Genomic DNA, 17,556 nt, shown 5'->3' on the forward strand with positions numbered 1-17,556 from the left:
ATATAAATTACTTAGAAAATGGCAGCATGATCCAACTGTCTCTATATGTAACACAAACCCATAATTTAATAACGAGTATTTGCATAACCAGAAAGTGCTGCCGCTATACATTTGTAGCTGGTATTGAGAAGCATAAACTCATCAGGAACTATGTAGTTATGAGCTGAGTTTGAAGAAGGAGTTATTATGTGACGCACAGGAACCAGGAAGTGAACAGAGGCAGCACATGAGGATGCTGCATTGAATGCTCTGATCCTTTTGTTTACCTTCGTTGTGCCGTCCATCCATATAGCAGTAGCACATGCACAGGGAACCACTTGCCACAGGAGCATACAAACTAGCCCAGTGACAATATAAACACGCTCTCTTGAGGCAGCATTCACCAGCATCTAAAGGCAAGTGCCTTATCCATCCCCATGTGATCACTACTACTCAGTTATAATTTCAGCCACACACTGGTATAATCAAACATTGTTTGTCAATAATTATTTAAATTGATGTATCTAATAAATTTGCCCTGTTACATTCTAAGAATTATTCTGCCTTTGTGATATTTATTTTGCTGTTTTGCAGATTTGTATTTGCTATACATGTAAATTAGTAAACAGAAGTAAAAGTAAACAGGTCCTAATGTTGTCACATATGCTGTTTAATTTGGGGATACAATTTCACGACTTGCTGCAGTCTCAGCAGTATGAATAATAGAAAAGAAGTGTTTAGATTCAAAATGTAACTGCAGTTTTATCATTCTAAAAAGAATAATAATTAAGTTGCTACATTATTTAATACATTAATAAGTGTGTAAGTAAAAGCTTTGTGTTTTCATAATAAAAATAATATGTTTTGGTAAATATATATTAAATTGTTTGCTTTTACAAAAACATTAATATTCAGTGTGTCTATTATTTATATATATTTTCACTGCTAGCATTATCAGAAGCTTGTTGATATTTAATATTAAAATATTAATATGTTATGTATAAAAACATGCAATGGTTGTATGTGTGGATAAAAGTGCAATACCAAACAAAGGGTGTATTTTCTTCAAAATAATAATATGTGGTGTACAATGAAATATGAGAAATACAATTCTATTCTGTCAACATGGTATTTTTATATTACATTTTTTAATAATTTCTGTCTGAAATATTATTTTACTAATTTAATTTACTAGTGTCTGTTGTCATTTCAGTTATACTACCAATGTGATGCTAAAAATCAATTTAAACCATGTCTGACATTTACTGTATTCAGTGCATTGTAAGTCATTGAGTTGCATTTATTTAAACAGTATACCTACAATCTCAATGCAGCAAAAAAAATCACCAGATAACCTTTTAACATGTTCTGTTTTTGCTTCTGAATTGCCCATTCTTACTTTAACCATCTAGGATACTTTTATTATTTTTTATGTGGAACTTGAGAGACCTCTTGTGGCAGGATTATAGTAAATGTTGAATTACCTTAATAGAGGAAATGTTTTGTGCTGATTTACATTATTAATCAATAATAATGTTACATTTGCAGCCAGCCGCAGTGCCATGGCTGCTCTGAAGTACGCAGGACTGGATGACACGGACAGCGAAGATGAGCTGCCACCAGGATGGGAGGAGAGAAGCACAAAGGATGGATGGGTGTACTATGCAAAGTAAGAGGGTTTTCCTAAAGCAAGGAAAGTGACAGGGTAGGAGATGGGGCCCCAACACCTTGAAAGTACAGGAATTAATGTAAATATAAGTTGTCCTACCTCTAATGTATACTTATATGCATTGTTCTGCATTGCCTTGAGCTAACTGATGTGCAGATGCAGTAAATTAACTAAAGCTTACATACTGGCTTTTTCATGCATGAAATTCTTTATTTAAAAATACTTCTCTATGGTTCATGTATCCTCATAAAAATATGGTCCTTTTTCTGAGTATTTATTTTATTTCTGGAGCTTTTCAAATTAATTGTCCCTCTAGTTGTGTGTTTTTTTTTCTTTTCTCAAGAACATTATAACCCATATATAAGTTGGGTTCAGTTATAGATAGCATTAGCACTGACATGAGCTATTTTTCTATAAACAGTTATTTTCCAGTGTTGGAAGGACTTGAAACAAAGTAGACATTTTATGATATTCTTGTATCCATGGGGGTGACCTAAACATCTAACTAGATTTTATATAATAGACCAAAAATGACATATATCATGTTTTCTTTTATTTAAAATAACATTTTGGCTTTATTTTAGCTTTTTGTTTCTCCTAATTTCAAATATGTCTTCTTTTTATGCCCACCCTGTGTTGCTTTTAACAACAGTGAATCCTGGGGCATACTGCAATAATCCATGCTTGCGTATATGCTTTTGCATGTAATGTCATGGGCACATATTATGCATGCGAGGGACAAGGATGAGCATTCAATGATTACGCTTAGTGCACTATTTTTTTTCTGCAATCATTGTAGTGCAGAGCCTCAGGTGTGAAACCATGTATTTTAGAAGATAAAGGCAAAAAAATAGTACTGCTAAAAAAAAAGTTAAACTATGAGTTATAAGTTGAAGGGACATTAATCGTATTAAGATTGTAATATAAAATGTTTCATTATGTATATAAAACAACTTTGCAATATACTATCATTTTTATTTTGACCTACTTTCATGTAATTTAAATCACCAATAGTGAGGATTGGGAATTACACGTGGCAGGCTTCACAAGCATAACCTTGCCATATATATTTCTGTAATTTCCTCAACAGAGATGAACAGATAAAAAATGACCTTTTACTATTAAAATGACAGTCGCTTGCTGTGTCTACCACAGTAACAAGTCCAGATTGGATCCTCCAAATAAAGCAAGCAGTGGGTGGTGTTTAGCTTTTAAAAACAGCTGCAGCAAACAAGTTATTAATGCATTAGGTTTTTTTTCCTACACACACCTAGCATCTTAATTTATTTCTGGTTTTGAACTGGAAAATCCAGAAGGCTTCTTTATGTAGGAGTCTTAACGCCCCCTCTCATAGGAGTACGGACTTGCTCAATAACCGGCATCTTAAAACTTTCCACATTCTGTTTATGGACATGGATAAAATGTCTGACTAAATCTGAACACTCTATGCCATTCACAACATTCTTGAGATTTTTTCTTATTCGACTACGTGCCTCCCTGGTGGTGCACCCAATATACTGCTTTTCACACTGAGTGCATTCCACCAGGTAGACCACATAAGTGGTTCGACAATTGGTACAGCTTGATAAGTCATAGACCCGCTAAGTGGACCTAGACTGAAAAATCCTTGCTACTTCTGAGAAACCACAGGCAATGCAATTCCTGAAATGGCACTTATAGTGTCCCTTAATGCTCAACCAACTACTCATGTTTGATCTCGATGGCCTAAGCATGCTCGGTGATAACACATTCCCCAGAGTACAGCCTCTTTTAGCAAAAAATTTGCAGCCTAGTGAAACAAAATCTTTAAGGCTGTCCTCGGCTGTAAGTATAGGCAAATGTCTGTTAACTATGTCACATATTTCTCTGAATTGGGAGCTGTATGTCATGATGAACAGAGGTTTAGCTCTATCAAGGTGTTTGTAACTAAAAATTTAAGTTAATTTGAAACATAATAGATCATTGTATAGCACATCTTTGCACATCACCCCATAAGAAACCAGAAATCACTGGAGCAGAGGATTCTGGGTAAGGATATGCAAGTGAACTTCACAATACTTCAAATATTTGCTTCCGTTTATCCATTTTAAACACAGATTCCCTCATGCTAGTGTAGTACTGTTGTGGAGAGCATTGAAGCAAAACTGTTGAAATCTCGTAATTTAAAGTTGTTAGATGACCATCTGACATTTTGTATGATTGTCACAGGTGCTCTCCCTCCCCTATTAGTCATGTAACTAGGTCCATGTCTACCCAGGGACTGCATAACTCTGCTCCAGATTTCCCATACTCTTCCCTGAACCTACCAATCACATAGTATTATGAGGTATACCATCCTTTACGTTAATTTAATTAAAGTGGTAAGATGCAAAATTCAGCTGAATTCATAACTTTCAATACAAAACAACTTGCATCTTTTTTAAGTTAATTCTTAAAAGATTCAACAAGGCAGTTTAGATGCAACATTAGTGAGTTTATCTCATCTGATATGTCTCTTGCATGCTTAGGGAATCTATACAATCATAAACTTATATTTCTGTCAGAGTTGCTCTTGGGATGACCAAATAAGATTGAACCTTAAGTTATCTTGGAAATTTGATGCTCCTACTAGACTCATGAAATTGATTGTGCCACATATTAATAAGTGAATGTTGGGGGGGGGGGGGATTATATATATATATATATATATATATATATATATATATATATAAAATGGAAAGATTAGAAAGTTGTTTTATCCAAATCATCAAACTTTCAATTTTATTTGTAAGTTTGATACTGTCCCTTTAATACTTACCTCCCCTACAAGCTTCCTTCATTCTGTAAGAGAGCTGCAGTGGATAGATGACATAGGGTTATAGCCTGCAATATGTTCTCCTCCTGACTTGTGAAGTTGGTGCTTTTGTTACAAGATTGTTTCAAATGCATACAGGAGCACATTAAGTTTGTATTAAATCGCTCAAATCCACCTCACCAAACTCCCCTTGCATTCTCCCACAAACAGCAGTTCACTGTCCTGGGGCAACAGGAGTTCACAGTACTTATTATGTATCATTCGAGAGGGATGCTGCATTACAGCTTGTTTACATGTAGAAAGGACATTTCTGTTTCTTGTATATATATTTATATTGTAATATCTTCAAGATAATTGTGAACAGTGAGAAAATATTTAACAAATGTACGGCAAAAACATGACCAGCTGGTAACATCTGTTAGTTTTTTTATCATATTCTTTTTTTAGGCTTTCTTTATGCGCTATAAATGTTCCTAGTTTCATGCCTATACTGTAAACATGTTTGAGACAAACTACATTTGTGAATATTTTATATATTTTTACAGCCACTTAGATGAAAAAACTCAGTGGGAGCATCCAAAAACCGGAAAGAGAAGACGAGTAGCAGGAGGTTGGTAATCAGTATAATTGTGCTGTTCTGTATCAGTGGAGTTGAGTTTTGCTCTACATTTTTTGTAGAATTTATAGAACATTTTTCCCAGCATGTGATTCAGACTGTAATTTCAAGCTACTAGTTTAAAAACAGAAAACATGGTTCCAAATCTATAGTACAGAATGAAAATTAACTAAACTCAAACTAATACATATATCTTAAAATGATCATTTATAAAAAAAGTAACAGCCATAGTATGGATACATACCAAATTATTTTTTTTGGCTTTAAAATGTTTTTTTGTATCTCATTAAAAATTATTGTGGGGTGAAACACGCTTATTGCTTCCAGAAAATGTAATCCTAAACTGTTGCAGATAAAATATTTCTGACTCCTGTCTTGCGGATAAAATATGGCTGGCTATTGTCTGGCAAATAAAATATGACTGGCTACTGTCTTACAGATAAAATATGACAGGCTACTCGCTTGTGGATAAAATATAGCTGGCTACTGTCCTGCGAATACAATTTGGCTGACTACTGTTTTGCGGATACAATTTGGCTGACTACTGTCTTGCTGATAAAATTTGGCTGACTACTGTCTTGTGGATAAAATATGTCTGGCTAGTGGCTACTGTCTTGCTGATAAAATATGGCTGGCTACTGTCTTGCTGAGAAAATATGACTGGCTACTGTCCTGCGGATAAAATATAGCTGGCTACTGTCTTGCAGATAAAATATGGCTGGCTACTGTCTTGCAGATAAAATATGACTGGCTACTGTCTTGCAGATAAAATATGACTGGCTACTGTCTTGCGGATAAAATATGGCTGGTTACTGTCTTGCAGATAAAATATGACTGGCTACTGTCTTGCGGATAAAATATGGCTGGCTACTGTCTTGCGGATAAAATATAGCTGGCTACTGTCCTGCAGATAAAATATGGCTGGCTCCTGTCTTGCTAATAAAATTTGTCTGGCTACTGTCATGTGAATAAAATATAGCTGGCTACTGTCTAACAGATAAAATATGGCTGGCTACTGTCATGTGAATAAAATATGGCTGCCTACTGTCTTGCGGATAAAATATAGCCGGCTACTGTCTTGCAGATAAAATATGTCTGGCTACTGTCTTGCAGATAAAATATGGCTGGCTACTGTCTTGCTGATAAAATATGGCTGGCTACTGTCTTGCTGATAAAATATGGCTGGCTACTGTCTTGCAGGTAAAATTTGTCTGGCTACTGTCATGTGAATAAAATATAGCTGGCTACTGTCTAACAGATAAAATATGACTGGCTACTGTCTTGCGGATAAAATATGACTGGCTACTCTCTTGCTCATAAAATATGTCTGGTTACTGTCTTGTGAATAAATTATAGCTGGCTACTATTCAGCGGATAAAATATGGCTGGCTGCTGTCTTGCTGATAAAATATGGCTGGCTGCTGTCTTGCTGATAAAATATGGCTGGCTACTGTCATGTGAATAATATATGGCTGGCTACTGTCTTGCTGATACAATATGTCTGGCTACTGTCTTGTGAATAAAATATGTCTGGCTACTGTCATGTGGATCAAATATGGCTGGCTACTGTCTTGCCGATAAAATATAGCTGGCTACTGTCTTGCTGATAAAATATGGCTGGCTACTGTCTTGCCGATAAAATATAGCAGGCTACTGTCTTGTTGATAAAATTTGTCTGGCTACTGTCTTGCTGATAAAATATGGCTGACTACTGACTTGCAGATAAAATATGGCTGGCTTCTGTCTTGTGAATAAAATATGGCCGGCTACTGTCTTGTGAATAAAATTTGGCTGGCTACTGTCTTGTGAATAAAATTTGGCTGGCTACTGTCTTGTGAATAAAATTTGGCTGGCTACTGTCTTGCTGATAAAATATGACTGGCTACTGTCTTGCCAATAAAATATAGCTGGCTACTGTCTTGCTGATAAAATATGGCTGGCTACTGTTTTGTGAAAAAAAATATGGCCGGCTACTGTCTTGCAGATAAAATATGGCTGACTACTGTCTTACTGATAAAATATGGCGGGCTACTGTCTTGTGAATAAAATATGGCTGGCTACTGTCTTTTGAATAAAATATGACTGGCTACTGTCTTGTGAATAAAATATTTCTGGCTACTGTCTTGTGAATAAAATATGGCTGGCTACTGTCTTGTAAATAAAATATGGCTGGCTACTGTCTTGTGAATAAAATATGGCTGGCTACTGTCTTGCTGATAAAATATTGCTAGCTACTGTCTTGCGGATAAAATATGGCTGGCTACTGTCTTGTGAATGAAATATGGCTGGCTACTGTCTTGCAGATAAAATATGGATGGCTACTGTCTTGCGGACAATATATGGCTGGCTACTGTCTTGCAGATAAAATATGGCTGGCTACTGTCTTGCAGATAAAATATGGCTGGCTACTGTCTTGCTGATAAAATCTGGCTGGCTAATGTTTTGTGGATAAAATCTGGCTGGCTATTGTTTTGTGGATAAAATATGGCTGGCTACTGTCTTCCAGCTACAATATGGCTGGCTATTATCAGTGTTGCCACTCTATAGTCTCAATGGCACCAATTTCACTATGTGAAAACCATGGGGAAAGTTCCCACATCTACAAAATAGCATTGGCTGTGATATTAACCCCTTGAGTGGGGACTGAAACACTTAGATTTAACCCTAATGTGATGTTAGTTACTTACCATGCTCAGTGACATTCCCAGCCACAACGTTGTGTAACATTAGTATTGTTATCAGTGACATTATTTATGTAACTTTGTAACCACTATATTTTTGAAGAATACAACTTTAAGTCAAATAATCTTCTTTATCACCTGGAATAATATTTTCAACTTTTACTTTGTTACAACAAGGAGCAGTGAAACCACCAATAAATATGGTGTCAACATTTATAGTTTATAGTATGTTTAAACTTTGCTGTACATAATGTGTGCTGTTGCTTTTAGCAGATTATCTAGCTTTAAACTGCCCAATTATTCAAACCAAATTTTTCCACAAATCCTGATACAGTGATGAGAACCTGCAGTGATCATTGCATACGTACTTACAATTATCTTTGCAGAAAGCTTGGTATTTTTCCACAAATCCTGATACAGTGATCAGAACCTGCACTAATCATTGCATACTTACTTACATTTATCTTTGCAGAAAGCTAGGTATTTAAACTCACTGCAGATTTATACATTGATCAGAATGTCCATAATCAATTGATGGAGGTAATTACACGGAGACCTAGAACGACAAAAATAGCTTACCATAAACGTTGGGTCAGTTCCAGCTGCTAGCTCTGGGTACACTGTCAGAAAAAATGGGTACGATTGGGGTCCATTTGTGAACACTCAGGGTACAACTGCTGTGGTTGTACCCTCAATAGATCATAATTACCCCTTAAGGAGCTAATATGTACCATTTAGGGGTAAATAAGGTACAAATATGTTTCCCCCTGTCAAAGAGTCCATGTTTGTACCATTTAATCCCCCAAAAAAGGTACAATCACTTGTTTGACTAAAAGGTTAAGGGGGATGGGTGGTTCAAGGCTGCTAAACCCTGCAAGTTCATATAATTTGTGCACCTCAATTATTCAATGAACACATAACTGGCAGTCACCAAAAATGAATTCAACATACATGTTGTACAGCAAAATAATTAATGTTCAATGTTTGCTGGTTATATGCAAGAGGTGGGCAAGGCAACAAAAAAAGAGTTACTTCAACCCATATCTCCAATAACAGTTGCTGGTTCTAAATAGCACACAAGCACTTAACATTTTAATGCTTATATTTAGAGCGTCAAGATGATAACTCATAAACATAAAGCAAATATATTAACTTAAATTACAAAGAAAAAATGTCATTTTAAATTCAATAAAATAAACAAGAGCTGTTTAAGAACCAGTTTTTAAAATAAATATAAATAAAATTGTAACCGTTTCCCAGTCACATACATGGACATTGTGTAACACGCCATAGCGCCATCTATTGGTTGAAAGTTCCTTGATGTGTAACACAGCTCCATCTATTGGTAGAAGGTTCATCACCAAAATGTGTACTGGGGAAATAGACTCATTTGCATATCATTTGCATAGAGTGAAAATTCAGTGTATGGTTGTGAGTTTTATTGATTATCCCTCCCCTGAATCCCCCTTACTTTCGTTAGAGTTATATTTTATTATTATTATGTTGTTTTCTACATGTTTTCTATATATTTATGTTTTATGTGGTGTGTCACCCTAAGTTAAATGGGGTTTTGTTAGAGTCTAGTACAGAGTGAAATAGAAAGTTCATTGAGTAGCTCCTTTTGGAACCTGATTCTTTCTGGAATTCCTGTAGCAGTCTTAGAACCTCAACCTGCTATTTAGTTACACTATTCAAACTGCAGTGTGGTTGTTATAATACTGTCTGAACAAGTAGACATTAGGTGAATGCATATTTGAATGTAATATAGTTAAGTTGATGGAACAGCACTTTTAATATGCTGTGTTGAGTTAAGTACAAATTTGCCATCATGAGGTACAAAGGGCTTGTCACTGTGGCAGTCCCCTTAAAAGGCCAAATTTGCACCACTTTATTAAGGGTACATTATGGTACCATAGCATTGAGGTCCAATCTAGTCACCACAGGTAAATATATGCCTTTGAAAGGTACAATCTGCAAGGGTACCAATATGTTCCCATGTTAAAAGGTACAACGGGTGTACCTTTGAGGGTACTGCCCCAGTGACAAGCTGTTGTACCCCTAAAGGTACCATTTTTGCACATTTTTTCGGACAGTGTAGCTGCCCAGTTTAACTTTCACTGAATGTTTATTGAACATATTTTCCCAAAACTTACCATTCATGTCCCCATTTTGTTTGCTTTTAATAGTTGGATTATAATTGTTCTCTTACAAATAATGTGTTTTTTTTTAAATTTCTATAGATCTACCATATGGCTGGGAGCAAGAAACAGATGAGAACGGGCAAATCTACTATGTTGAGTGAGTTTTGGTTACAGCTGGTACATTTATATTGTAAGCACCTTGATATTATGTCACCCAATCATGTGCTTTTCCCTCCAATAATACAGTAAAATAACTTTATAGGTATTTTTTAACATCATTTACAGACTGCATATGCTAAACATGTGTGCTAGTTGCACCATATATTTCTATTTTAGAAGCAATTTCTGATACAAGTAGAAAATGATTACAATTTTAAAATGACAGTGATCTACAACCTAATTATATTTTATACAGCCACTTGAATAAAAGAACTACATACCTTGATCCAAGACTGGCATTCACGGTGGAAGATTACCCTGCAAAGATAAATACCAGACAAAAGTATGATGGGAATAGCACAGCTATGGAAATATTACAAGGGTGTGACCTCTCTGGGAAGGTGATTATAGTCACGGGTGCCAACACAGGAATTGGTAAGCATAAGAAAGGTGTTTTATTGAAATATATGCATATTGAAGAACTTAAAGGGACATTAAACACTAGATAAATGCTAGATAAAATAATGTAAAGTTCAGTGGGTGCCGCAATGTGGTGACCTAGTTTACTGCTTTGGCCAATTAGGGACAGTTATAAATGGGTCACTAGAGTGTGCAACCAATGACTGTGTGGAATATAGCAGTATTAAGTCTGCCCTTCCATATTTTAATAGAAATTGCAAACGCACAATTTTCAGAATTAAATTACTGTAAAAGGGGTGTGTTTAATGTCCCTTTAAATGCCTCTACAGTAGAGTGTGTATTATTTTGTTTATTTGTTTATATTTCTGATACCATTTATTTCTGTATTACTTTTCAGTTGATGTCTTGTAAGGTGATTTTTTCGTGTTACTAGTGAACATAAAATGTAAGATCATTTAGCTTTTTTATTTTAATTATGTATATGGAGCTGTCGTCTCAAAGCTGCTTCCATTCAGCTGTTGCATCCATTGTGCTGGGACAGTTAAAGGGACAGTCTTCTCCAAAATGTTTATTGTTTAAAAAGATAGATAATCCTTTTTTTTTGCTGATTCCACAAATGTTTCACAACCAACACTGTTATATTAATATACTTTATCTAAATATCTAAGCCTCAGCAGACTGCCCACTTTTATTTCAAGGTTATTTACAGACTTGTATTTTAGACAATTAGTGCTGATTTGTGTATAACTCTACTGGAGTGAGCACAATGTTATCTATATAACACACATGAACTAGCCCTGTCTGCCTGTGAAAAGCTATAAAAATGCATAATATAAGAGGCGGCATGCACAAGCTTAGAAATAGGCAAAAAATGTATTTGAGGTTTAAAGGTTATAAAGTTGTTCAAAGGTAGGGAATGTGTAGTAAAGGTGTTATCTATATTTTTAAACAGTAAATATTTTGGTGTAAACTGTCCCTTTAATGCTGAAGTAGAATTGCTCTGGTCACATCATCACTTGAAAGTTACTGCAGTTTGTGAGAAAAACATTGAATTTATACCATATTCTTTAGTAATGGTAAACAAAACCACTAGCAGAATCTGAACCTACTGATTAGTATAGGTGGTTTAAAAAATGCTTTTTAGGAATGTTTTTAGGGGAAAGTATATCTAAAATACATTAATGTCTTGATGTTTATGGGTTACTGACATATTTGACCTGTTTTTAAATGTGTCAGTATTTGTTAGTAAGGTAGAAGTGTGCATACTTTTATCTTCCCTTATGATCTGACTGTGGTTTTTCCGCAGATGCACTATGCGGATTTGTGCAACAGGGCTCCTCTAGTATCTTAAGGTTTCCAAGTATGTCCTCAGTGCATTTGTATGCACCATATATAATTGGTTTGTGTAAGCCCAACAATAACAGCTTATTTATACAGTGTCCAATAAAAAGAGCAACACATTTCAGCCCTCAAAGCATGAAACTTTATCAAACAGACACAAAGAGGCAGTTTGGATATTTAAAGGGAGATGTTACCCAAATACTGAATCACTTAAAAGTGATGGAGCCAGTGGCGTATTTAGGTTTTGTGCTGCCCTAAGCACTCAAAATTTGAAGGTACTGTCTCTTTATATTTATGTGCAGTCTGGAGTCTGGAGCTCTGGTCCTCCTCAGCAGCTGGCTCTCAGACGACCAGTAGACATTTTGCTCTGTTGAAAGTTAAATGTTACTCAATAAGCTACTTCTGCATTTGGAACCTCAGGGGCTAAAGTATTGGCGCTAAAATAGTACGCCTTCACTTTCCTTCTCCTCACTGACCAGTGGCCATCTTGCTGACACGCAGAATTCTTCCTGAGCGATGAGCACCCATTATTTGCGGGGCTTGGCTAAATTTATGTAATTTAAACCCTTTAATCTCTTCATGTATGTTTTTTTAGAATTTACAATACATATTTTTCCATTTAAAGAGACAGTGTCTGATTTTTCTGAATCCCTTCTAGGATATTTCAGTTTTACATTGTGCCAATTATTATTTTTTCCCCTGTGGGATTTATCCTTTTTGCACCTCTTTTACTCTATTTCTGTGCTGCTGTCTCCCTATAGATTCTTGCCTATCCTTACTTATATACTACTATGGAGCAAACTGGTACAGCTCTTGTCTCTGGACATCATTATCCACGGATAATTTAACCACTTAACAACATTTTTTTGTTATTGTTTTGTCACCCTCCCATTCAGTTATGCCACTTATGTTCTGATTCTGTATCTCATTCTAGAAATAGTAATGCAACATTGCATTTAAAGCAGTGCTCAAGGATTTTCATCCAACCAGAGTTATCCCCAGAACAGCTTTTCTGACCTGCTTCCTAATTTAAGGAGATATATCTACTCTGCAATTTCAGAACTGATGGGTTTTAAACCTACACCAGTTAAACCCAGACACTTTTAAGGGGCAGAAGGGAATCCTTCACAGACTTAAGTCTCATCAGGGACATCCCTCAGGAGTGACCCATCTAGGTACCATACACAAATTAGGAGTACAGTGGAATCAGATATCTTCCCTTCTGAGGACAATTATTCAGAAACCCGAGACCCCCTGTTAATGAGGTAGGACAAACAGTGTCCTTCAATTCAGGTTAGAGCATATACATGCTCTCTTACAGGAAGTTTGAGCAGCCTTGGTGGTTGAAGATCATCCTACTACAGACAAACAGTCTGTCAAAAAGACTGATAAATTCTTTAAGGCACCTTCTATGAAGCTGTTAACCTTACCATTACCTGATTCTGTTTCTGACCTAATCACCAAGGAATTGAACAAACCCAAAATCAAGAATATGCTCACTTTTTCAGCTTAAAAATTGGAGGTATGGGAAACTGTTGTAAAAGTGGATGAAACAATCTCCACTGGCTATGCTGACTACTATTCCTTTGGAGAACAGCACTTCATGGACAGAAAGCTTGAAAGTTTTCACAGGTGATCCTTCCAGCTGGCAGGCTATATGTTTCGTACAGCTGTCAGTGTAGCCTACATTGTTGCAGCTACTTTAGTCTGGTGTGACAACATTTCTCACCTTCTTTCACAAGATGGTTCCCTTAAAGAAATTCATAATAACTTAAGTTTGTTCAAGACTGAAAACAGTTTCATTTGTGAATCAGCTGTTAATAATATTCACATTAATGTGAAAAGTGCTGCAATGACTGTTCTGGCTATTAGAGGTATATGGCTCAAGTCTGCTGACATGGTATCCAGGGAAAGATTTTGTTTGGACCTGGACTTGTGGCTCCAATTGTAGCATGTACTTTGCAATAGGAGCTTTCATGACACAGGGCAAAAAAAGTAAAGGGCAGGGTTAAGTCACCAGGAAGTGATTGCTTTATTAGTCAATCTAAGACACAATGATCCTCCTCAGTGTCTTAAAATTCAGACACATCCAAGTCCTCATTGAAGTCTGGTTCCACTTGGTCCAAACAGGCCAAAAAGCCCACCCCTCCTCCAAATGTGCATGAAGCTGCGTCTCCCAAACCAAACAAAGTAATGGTGGGGGGCAGATTGAACTTTTTTTCAGGAGACTTCAGAGAAATCGGTTCAGGATCCTTGGGTACTGAATATCATCTCCCAGGGTTACTCCTGTCTCATATTGCCAAAGATCCTTTAAAGCCCAGAGCCTTCCTGACATATGTAAAAGATCTAGTAATTAGAAAAGAAACAACTTTTTCACTGTTTCAAAGAAAGAAGGTACTTTCAGGCCCATTTTGGATCTTAAATCCCAAAACAAATGTCTGACAGTTAAGACTTTCAAAATGGAGACAACTCGCACTACACTTCGTTTAAGTATAGGAGGGCCAATTTATATCTACTATAAAAGATAAAACAAGGCAGTGCCTAACATGCAAACAGAAAAACAAGGTAAGCGCTCCGAAATCCACTCTGCTGCCCCAACGCACGTCCCACTTTCTTACTGCTTACTCACACTGAACTGGTGTTACAGCCTCAGCGTTATCTGATTCTGGATCCTCTATTGACCACAAATGTTCTAAGAATCTATTTTTTAAAGGTCTTGTTGTCTGACCTACATTCTTAATATTGTATGATTTGCATGTAAGAAAATATACCACATAACTTGTGTTGCAATTAAAGGGACAGTCTACACCAGAATGTTTATTGTTTTAAAAGATAGATAATCCCTTTATTACCCATTCCCTAGTTTTGCATAACCAACACAGTTATAATAATATACTTTTTACCTCTGTGATTATCTTGTATCTAAGCCTCTACAGACTGCCCCCTTATTTTAGTTCTTTTGACAGACTTGCATTTTAGCCAATCAGTCCTTACTCCTAGGTAACTCCACGTGCCTGAGCACAGTGTTATCTATATGACTCATATGAACTAACACCCTCTAATGGTGAAAAACTGTCAAAATGAATTCAGCTTAGAGGCGGCCTTCAAGGTCTAAGAAATTAGCATAAGAGAACAAAGCAAAATTGTTGATAAAAGTAAATTGGAAAGTTGTTTAAAATGACTTGCCCTTTCTGAATCATGAAAGTTTATTTTGGACTAAATTCATCATCCTAAGATTGATAACTTCTTTAAGGCACCTTCTATGAAGCTGTTAACCTTACCAGTACCTGATTCTGTTTCTGACCTAATCACCAAGGAATTGAACAAACCCAAATTCAAGAATATACTCACCTTTTCAGCTAAAAAATTGGAGGTATGGGAAACTGTTGTAAAAGTGGATAGAACAATCTTCACTGGCTATGCTGACTACTATTCCTTTGGAGAACAACATTCTTTCACTTCGTCTGATGAAAAAAAGATTTTCAGAATTTCATTACATTAAAGGGACAGTCTACTCACTAGACTGTCCCTTTAATGTAGTGAAATTATGAAAGTCTTTTTTTCATCAGTCGATGTGAAAGTATTGCCCAAAATATGGTGTGTACATGATTTGCACCGTTTCCTTCCACATTTAAAATAATTATTTTTTATTATTATTATCAGGTATTTGTAGAGTGCCAACAGGTTCTGCAGCGCTATGAACATAGGTGGTATATAAAAACAATTACAGGGATCAAATGGGTAGAGGGTCCTGCCGAGAGTTACACTGTTGTAGTCGGCTCTTATGAAGGTGGACTATAAACAGCTGGGCTCATAGGCTTACATGTTATGGGGTTTAAGGGGATAGCAGTGGAGATAGGAAGGTTAATAAGCCCTTTTTAAGTGTTAACCAATTAGTGGTTTCCTTCCTGGGCAACATTGATGGAGAAAGCATATTGGACAATGTCCTAGATTTTCTGGTTGCAAATTGACATCTATTTTCCATAAGCTTGCCAAGGGTTTTATCCACTTTCAAAATAGGTATTGCTTTTCTGACAATATCACATATAAGATTATGTTCTTTGTTGTATGCTCTTATAAAGACTGGCTTTTTCTGAAAGTCATTTTTTACACATGATTTAGACCTCAGTAGATCCCTTCTCTCTATTTCATCCACCTGTCTCTTTGCTGCTTTTAAGTGTTGTAGTGTGTAACCTTTTTCTAAAAACCTTTCTGTAGTCTTATTAGCCTGAGATTCATATGCCTCTTCTGTGGTGCAATTTGTTCTCATGTATGGCCTTTTGGGTATGGCTTTAATGACTTGTTGCCTTACATTTTCATAACCACCATAATGGAGATGGCACTTTGCTTCAATTTCAGGGCACACAACATGTAACTAGACATGATAGGGTTGGAAATAGATTAAAATGATTGGGCCAAAAGGAAGTATACTGGATATTTCCTCTGGGTACCAGAGTACTGTATGACCTGAATTCAGATTTGGTTGTAAAGTTGTATGCAGAATGAAAAAAAAGGTATATATAAGGTTTTATACAGAGAGGATGAAAAGCTCTATGTATGTGGATTATTATTACTATCTTAATGTTATTAACATATGCAAAAATGTAATTCACAATTTATATGAGGAGATGTATTAACTGTTTGCGCACAGCAACCTTTGAGTCCAATATATAGTGAGAAGTTATTTGTACACAACATTTGTATATACATTTTGTGAATAATATATGTAAAGAACAAATGTAGATATTTGAAAACATTGTTGTAATAATATTTATATGTATATATCACTAGGTTTAGGTGGATTTGTATAGATTAGTATAAGTATCACTACTGATTTTGAACAATTCTGTGTTAACATGTGTGCATTGTATACTAAAGGACATAGGCGTGTCTACCCCTTTAAATAGGGTGTGTGTAACTATGCAACATATGGGTCATTAAAAAAATACGATCATACGAAATGCGTTTGACCTCCTTGATGTCTTGATTTTATTTTTATCTGAGCACTCAATAAAAGCCTCACTTTTGGCATTTACTTCGAGCATCCTGATTCTTACCCAGATTGGCCATTGTGTGCGAGGAACTGGATTTTCTGTTGTTCCAGTGCCTAACATGGTGGTTCTTCTGGATCAACCTTTTGAGCTTATGCATGGTCTTGATATTTAGCTGTTATCTTGAAAGGTTCTTTTTATCTTGGCCTTTTCCTCTGTCAGAAGATTTTTCAGTTTTATTCTGTTATTCCCCTCTCCTGATTTTTCATTTGGACAAAGTGGTTTTAAGAACCAACTATTCTTCCTAAAGTGGTGTCTTCGGATAACATTATTCAGGAAATTGTGGTTACATTTCTCTTTCCAGCTACTAAAAATGTTAAAGAGAGACTTATTCACAACTTAGATGTTGCCAGAGCCTTAAAATTTTATTACCAAGCTACTAAAGAATTTAGAGATTCTCCTTCTTTGTTTATTCATTTTTCTGGTCTTTGCAAGGGACAGAAAACTACAGCAATTGCTTCAGCTGCTTGGTTTAAGGCTTTAATTCACAAAGATTACATGGTGGTATGGAATTCTCCGCCAGAGCAAATTACTGCTCACTCTATTAGAGCAGGAACAAAGCTTTTATTGAACACATTTGTAAGGCAGCCACTTGGTCCTCTTTACATACTTTTGCTAAGTTCTTCCATTTTGACACATTTGTCTCTTCTGCAGGCCACTGTGCAATACCTGCCTTAACTTTATTTTGCCCTAATAATGGTGTTC

The 17,556-nt window shown here is 36.0% G+C and overlaps 1 protein-coding gene across 1 annotated transcript in view; it reads left to right on the plus strand.

Annotated features, from left to right (window-relative positions):
- The first annotated feature begins 202 nt into the window (after positions 1 to 202).
- The window catches only part of LOC128664183 (WW domain-containing oxidoreductase-like), a 656,721-nt gene continuing 639,367 nt past the window's right edge, over positions 203 to 17,556 (plus strand). The window contains exons 1-5 of the mRNA XM_053718949.1: positions 203 to 399; positions 1,532 to 1,648; positions 4,988 to 5,052; positions 9,980 to 10,037; positions 10,296 to 10,474. Of these exons, the coding sequence (XP_053574924.1) occupies positions 1,542 to 1,648; positions 4,988 to 5,052; positions 9,980 to 10,037; positions 10,296 to 10,474 (409 nt within the window). The 5' untranslated portion in view covers positions 203 to 399; positions 1,532 to 1,541. The remainder of the gene's footprint in view (positions 400 to 1,531; positions 1,649 to 4,987; positions 5,053 to 9,979; positions 10,038 to 10,295; positions 10,475 to 17,556) is intronic.

Source organism: Bombina bombina, chromosome 1 (genome assembly GCF_027579735.1).
Source record: "Bombina bombina isolate aBomBom1 chromosome 1, aBomBom1.pri, whole genome shotgun sequence".
NCBI classification, from domain to species: Eukaryota; Metazoa; Chordata; class Amphibia; order Anura; family Bombinatoridae; genus Bombina; species Bombina bombina.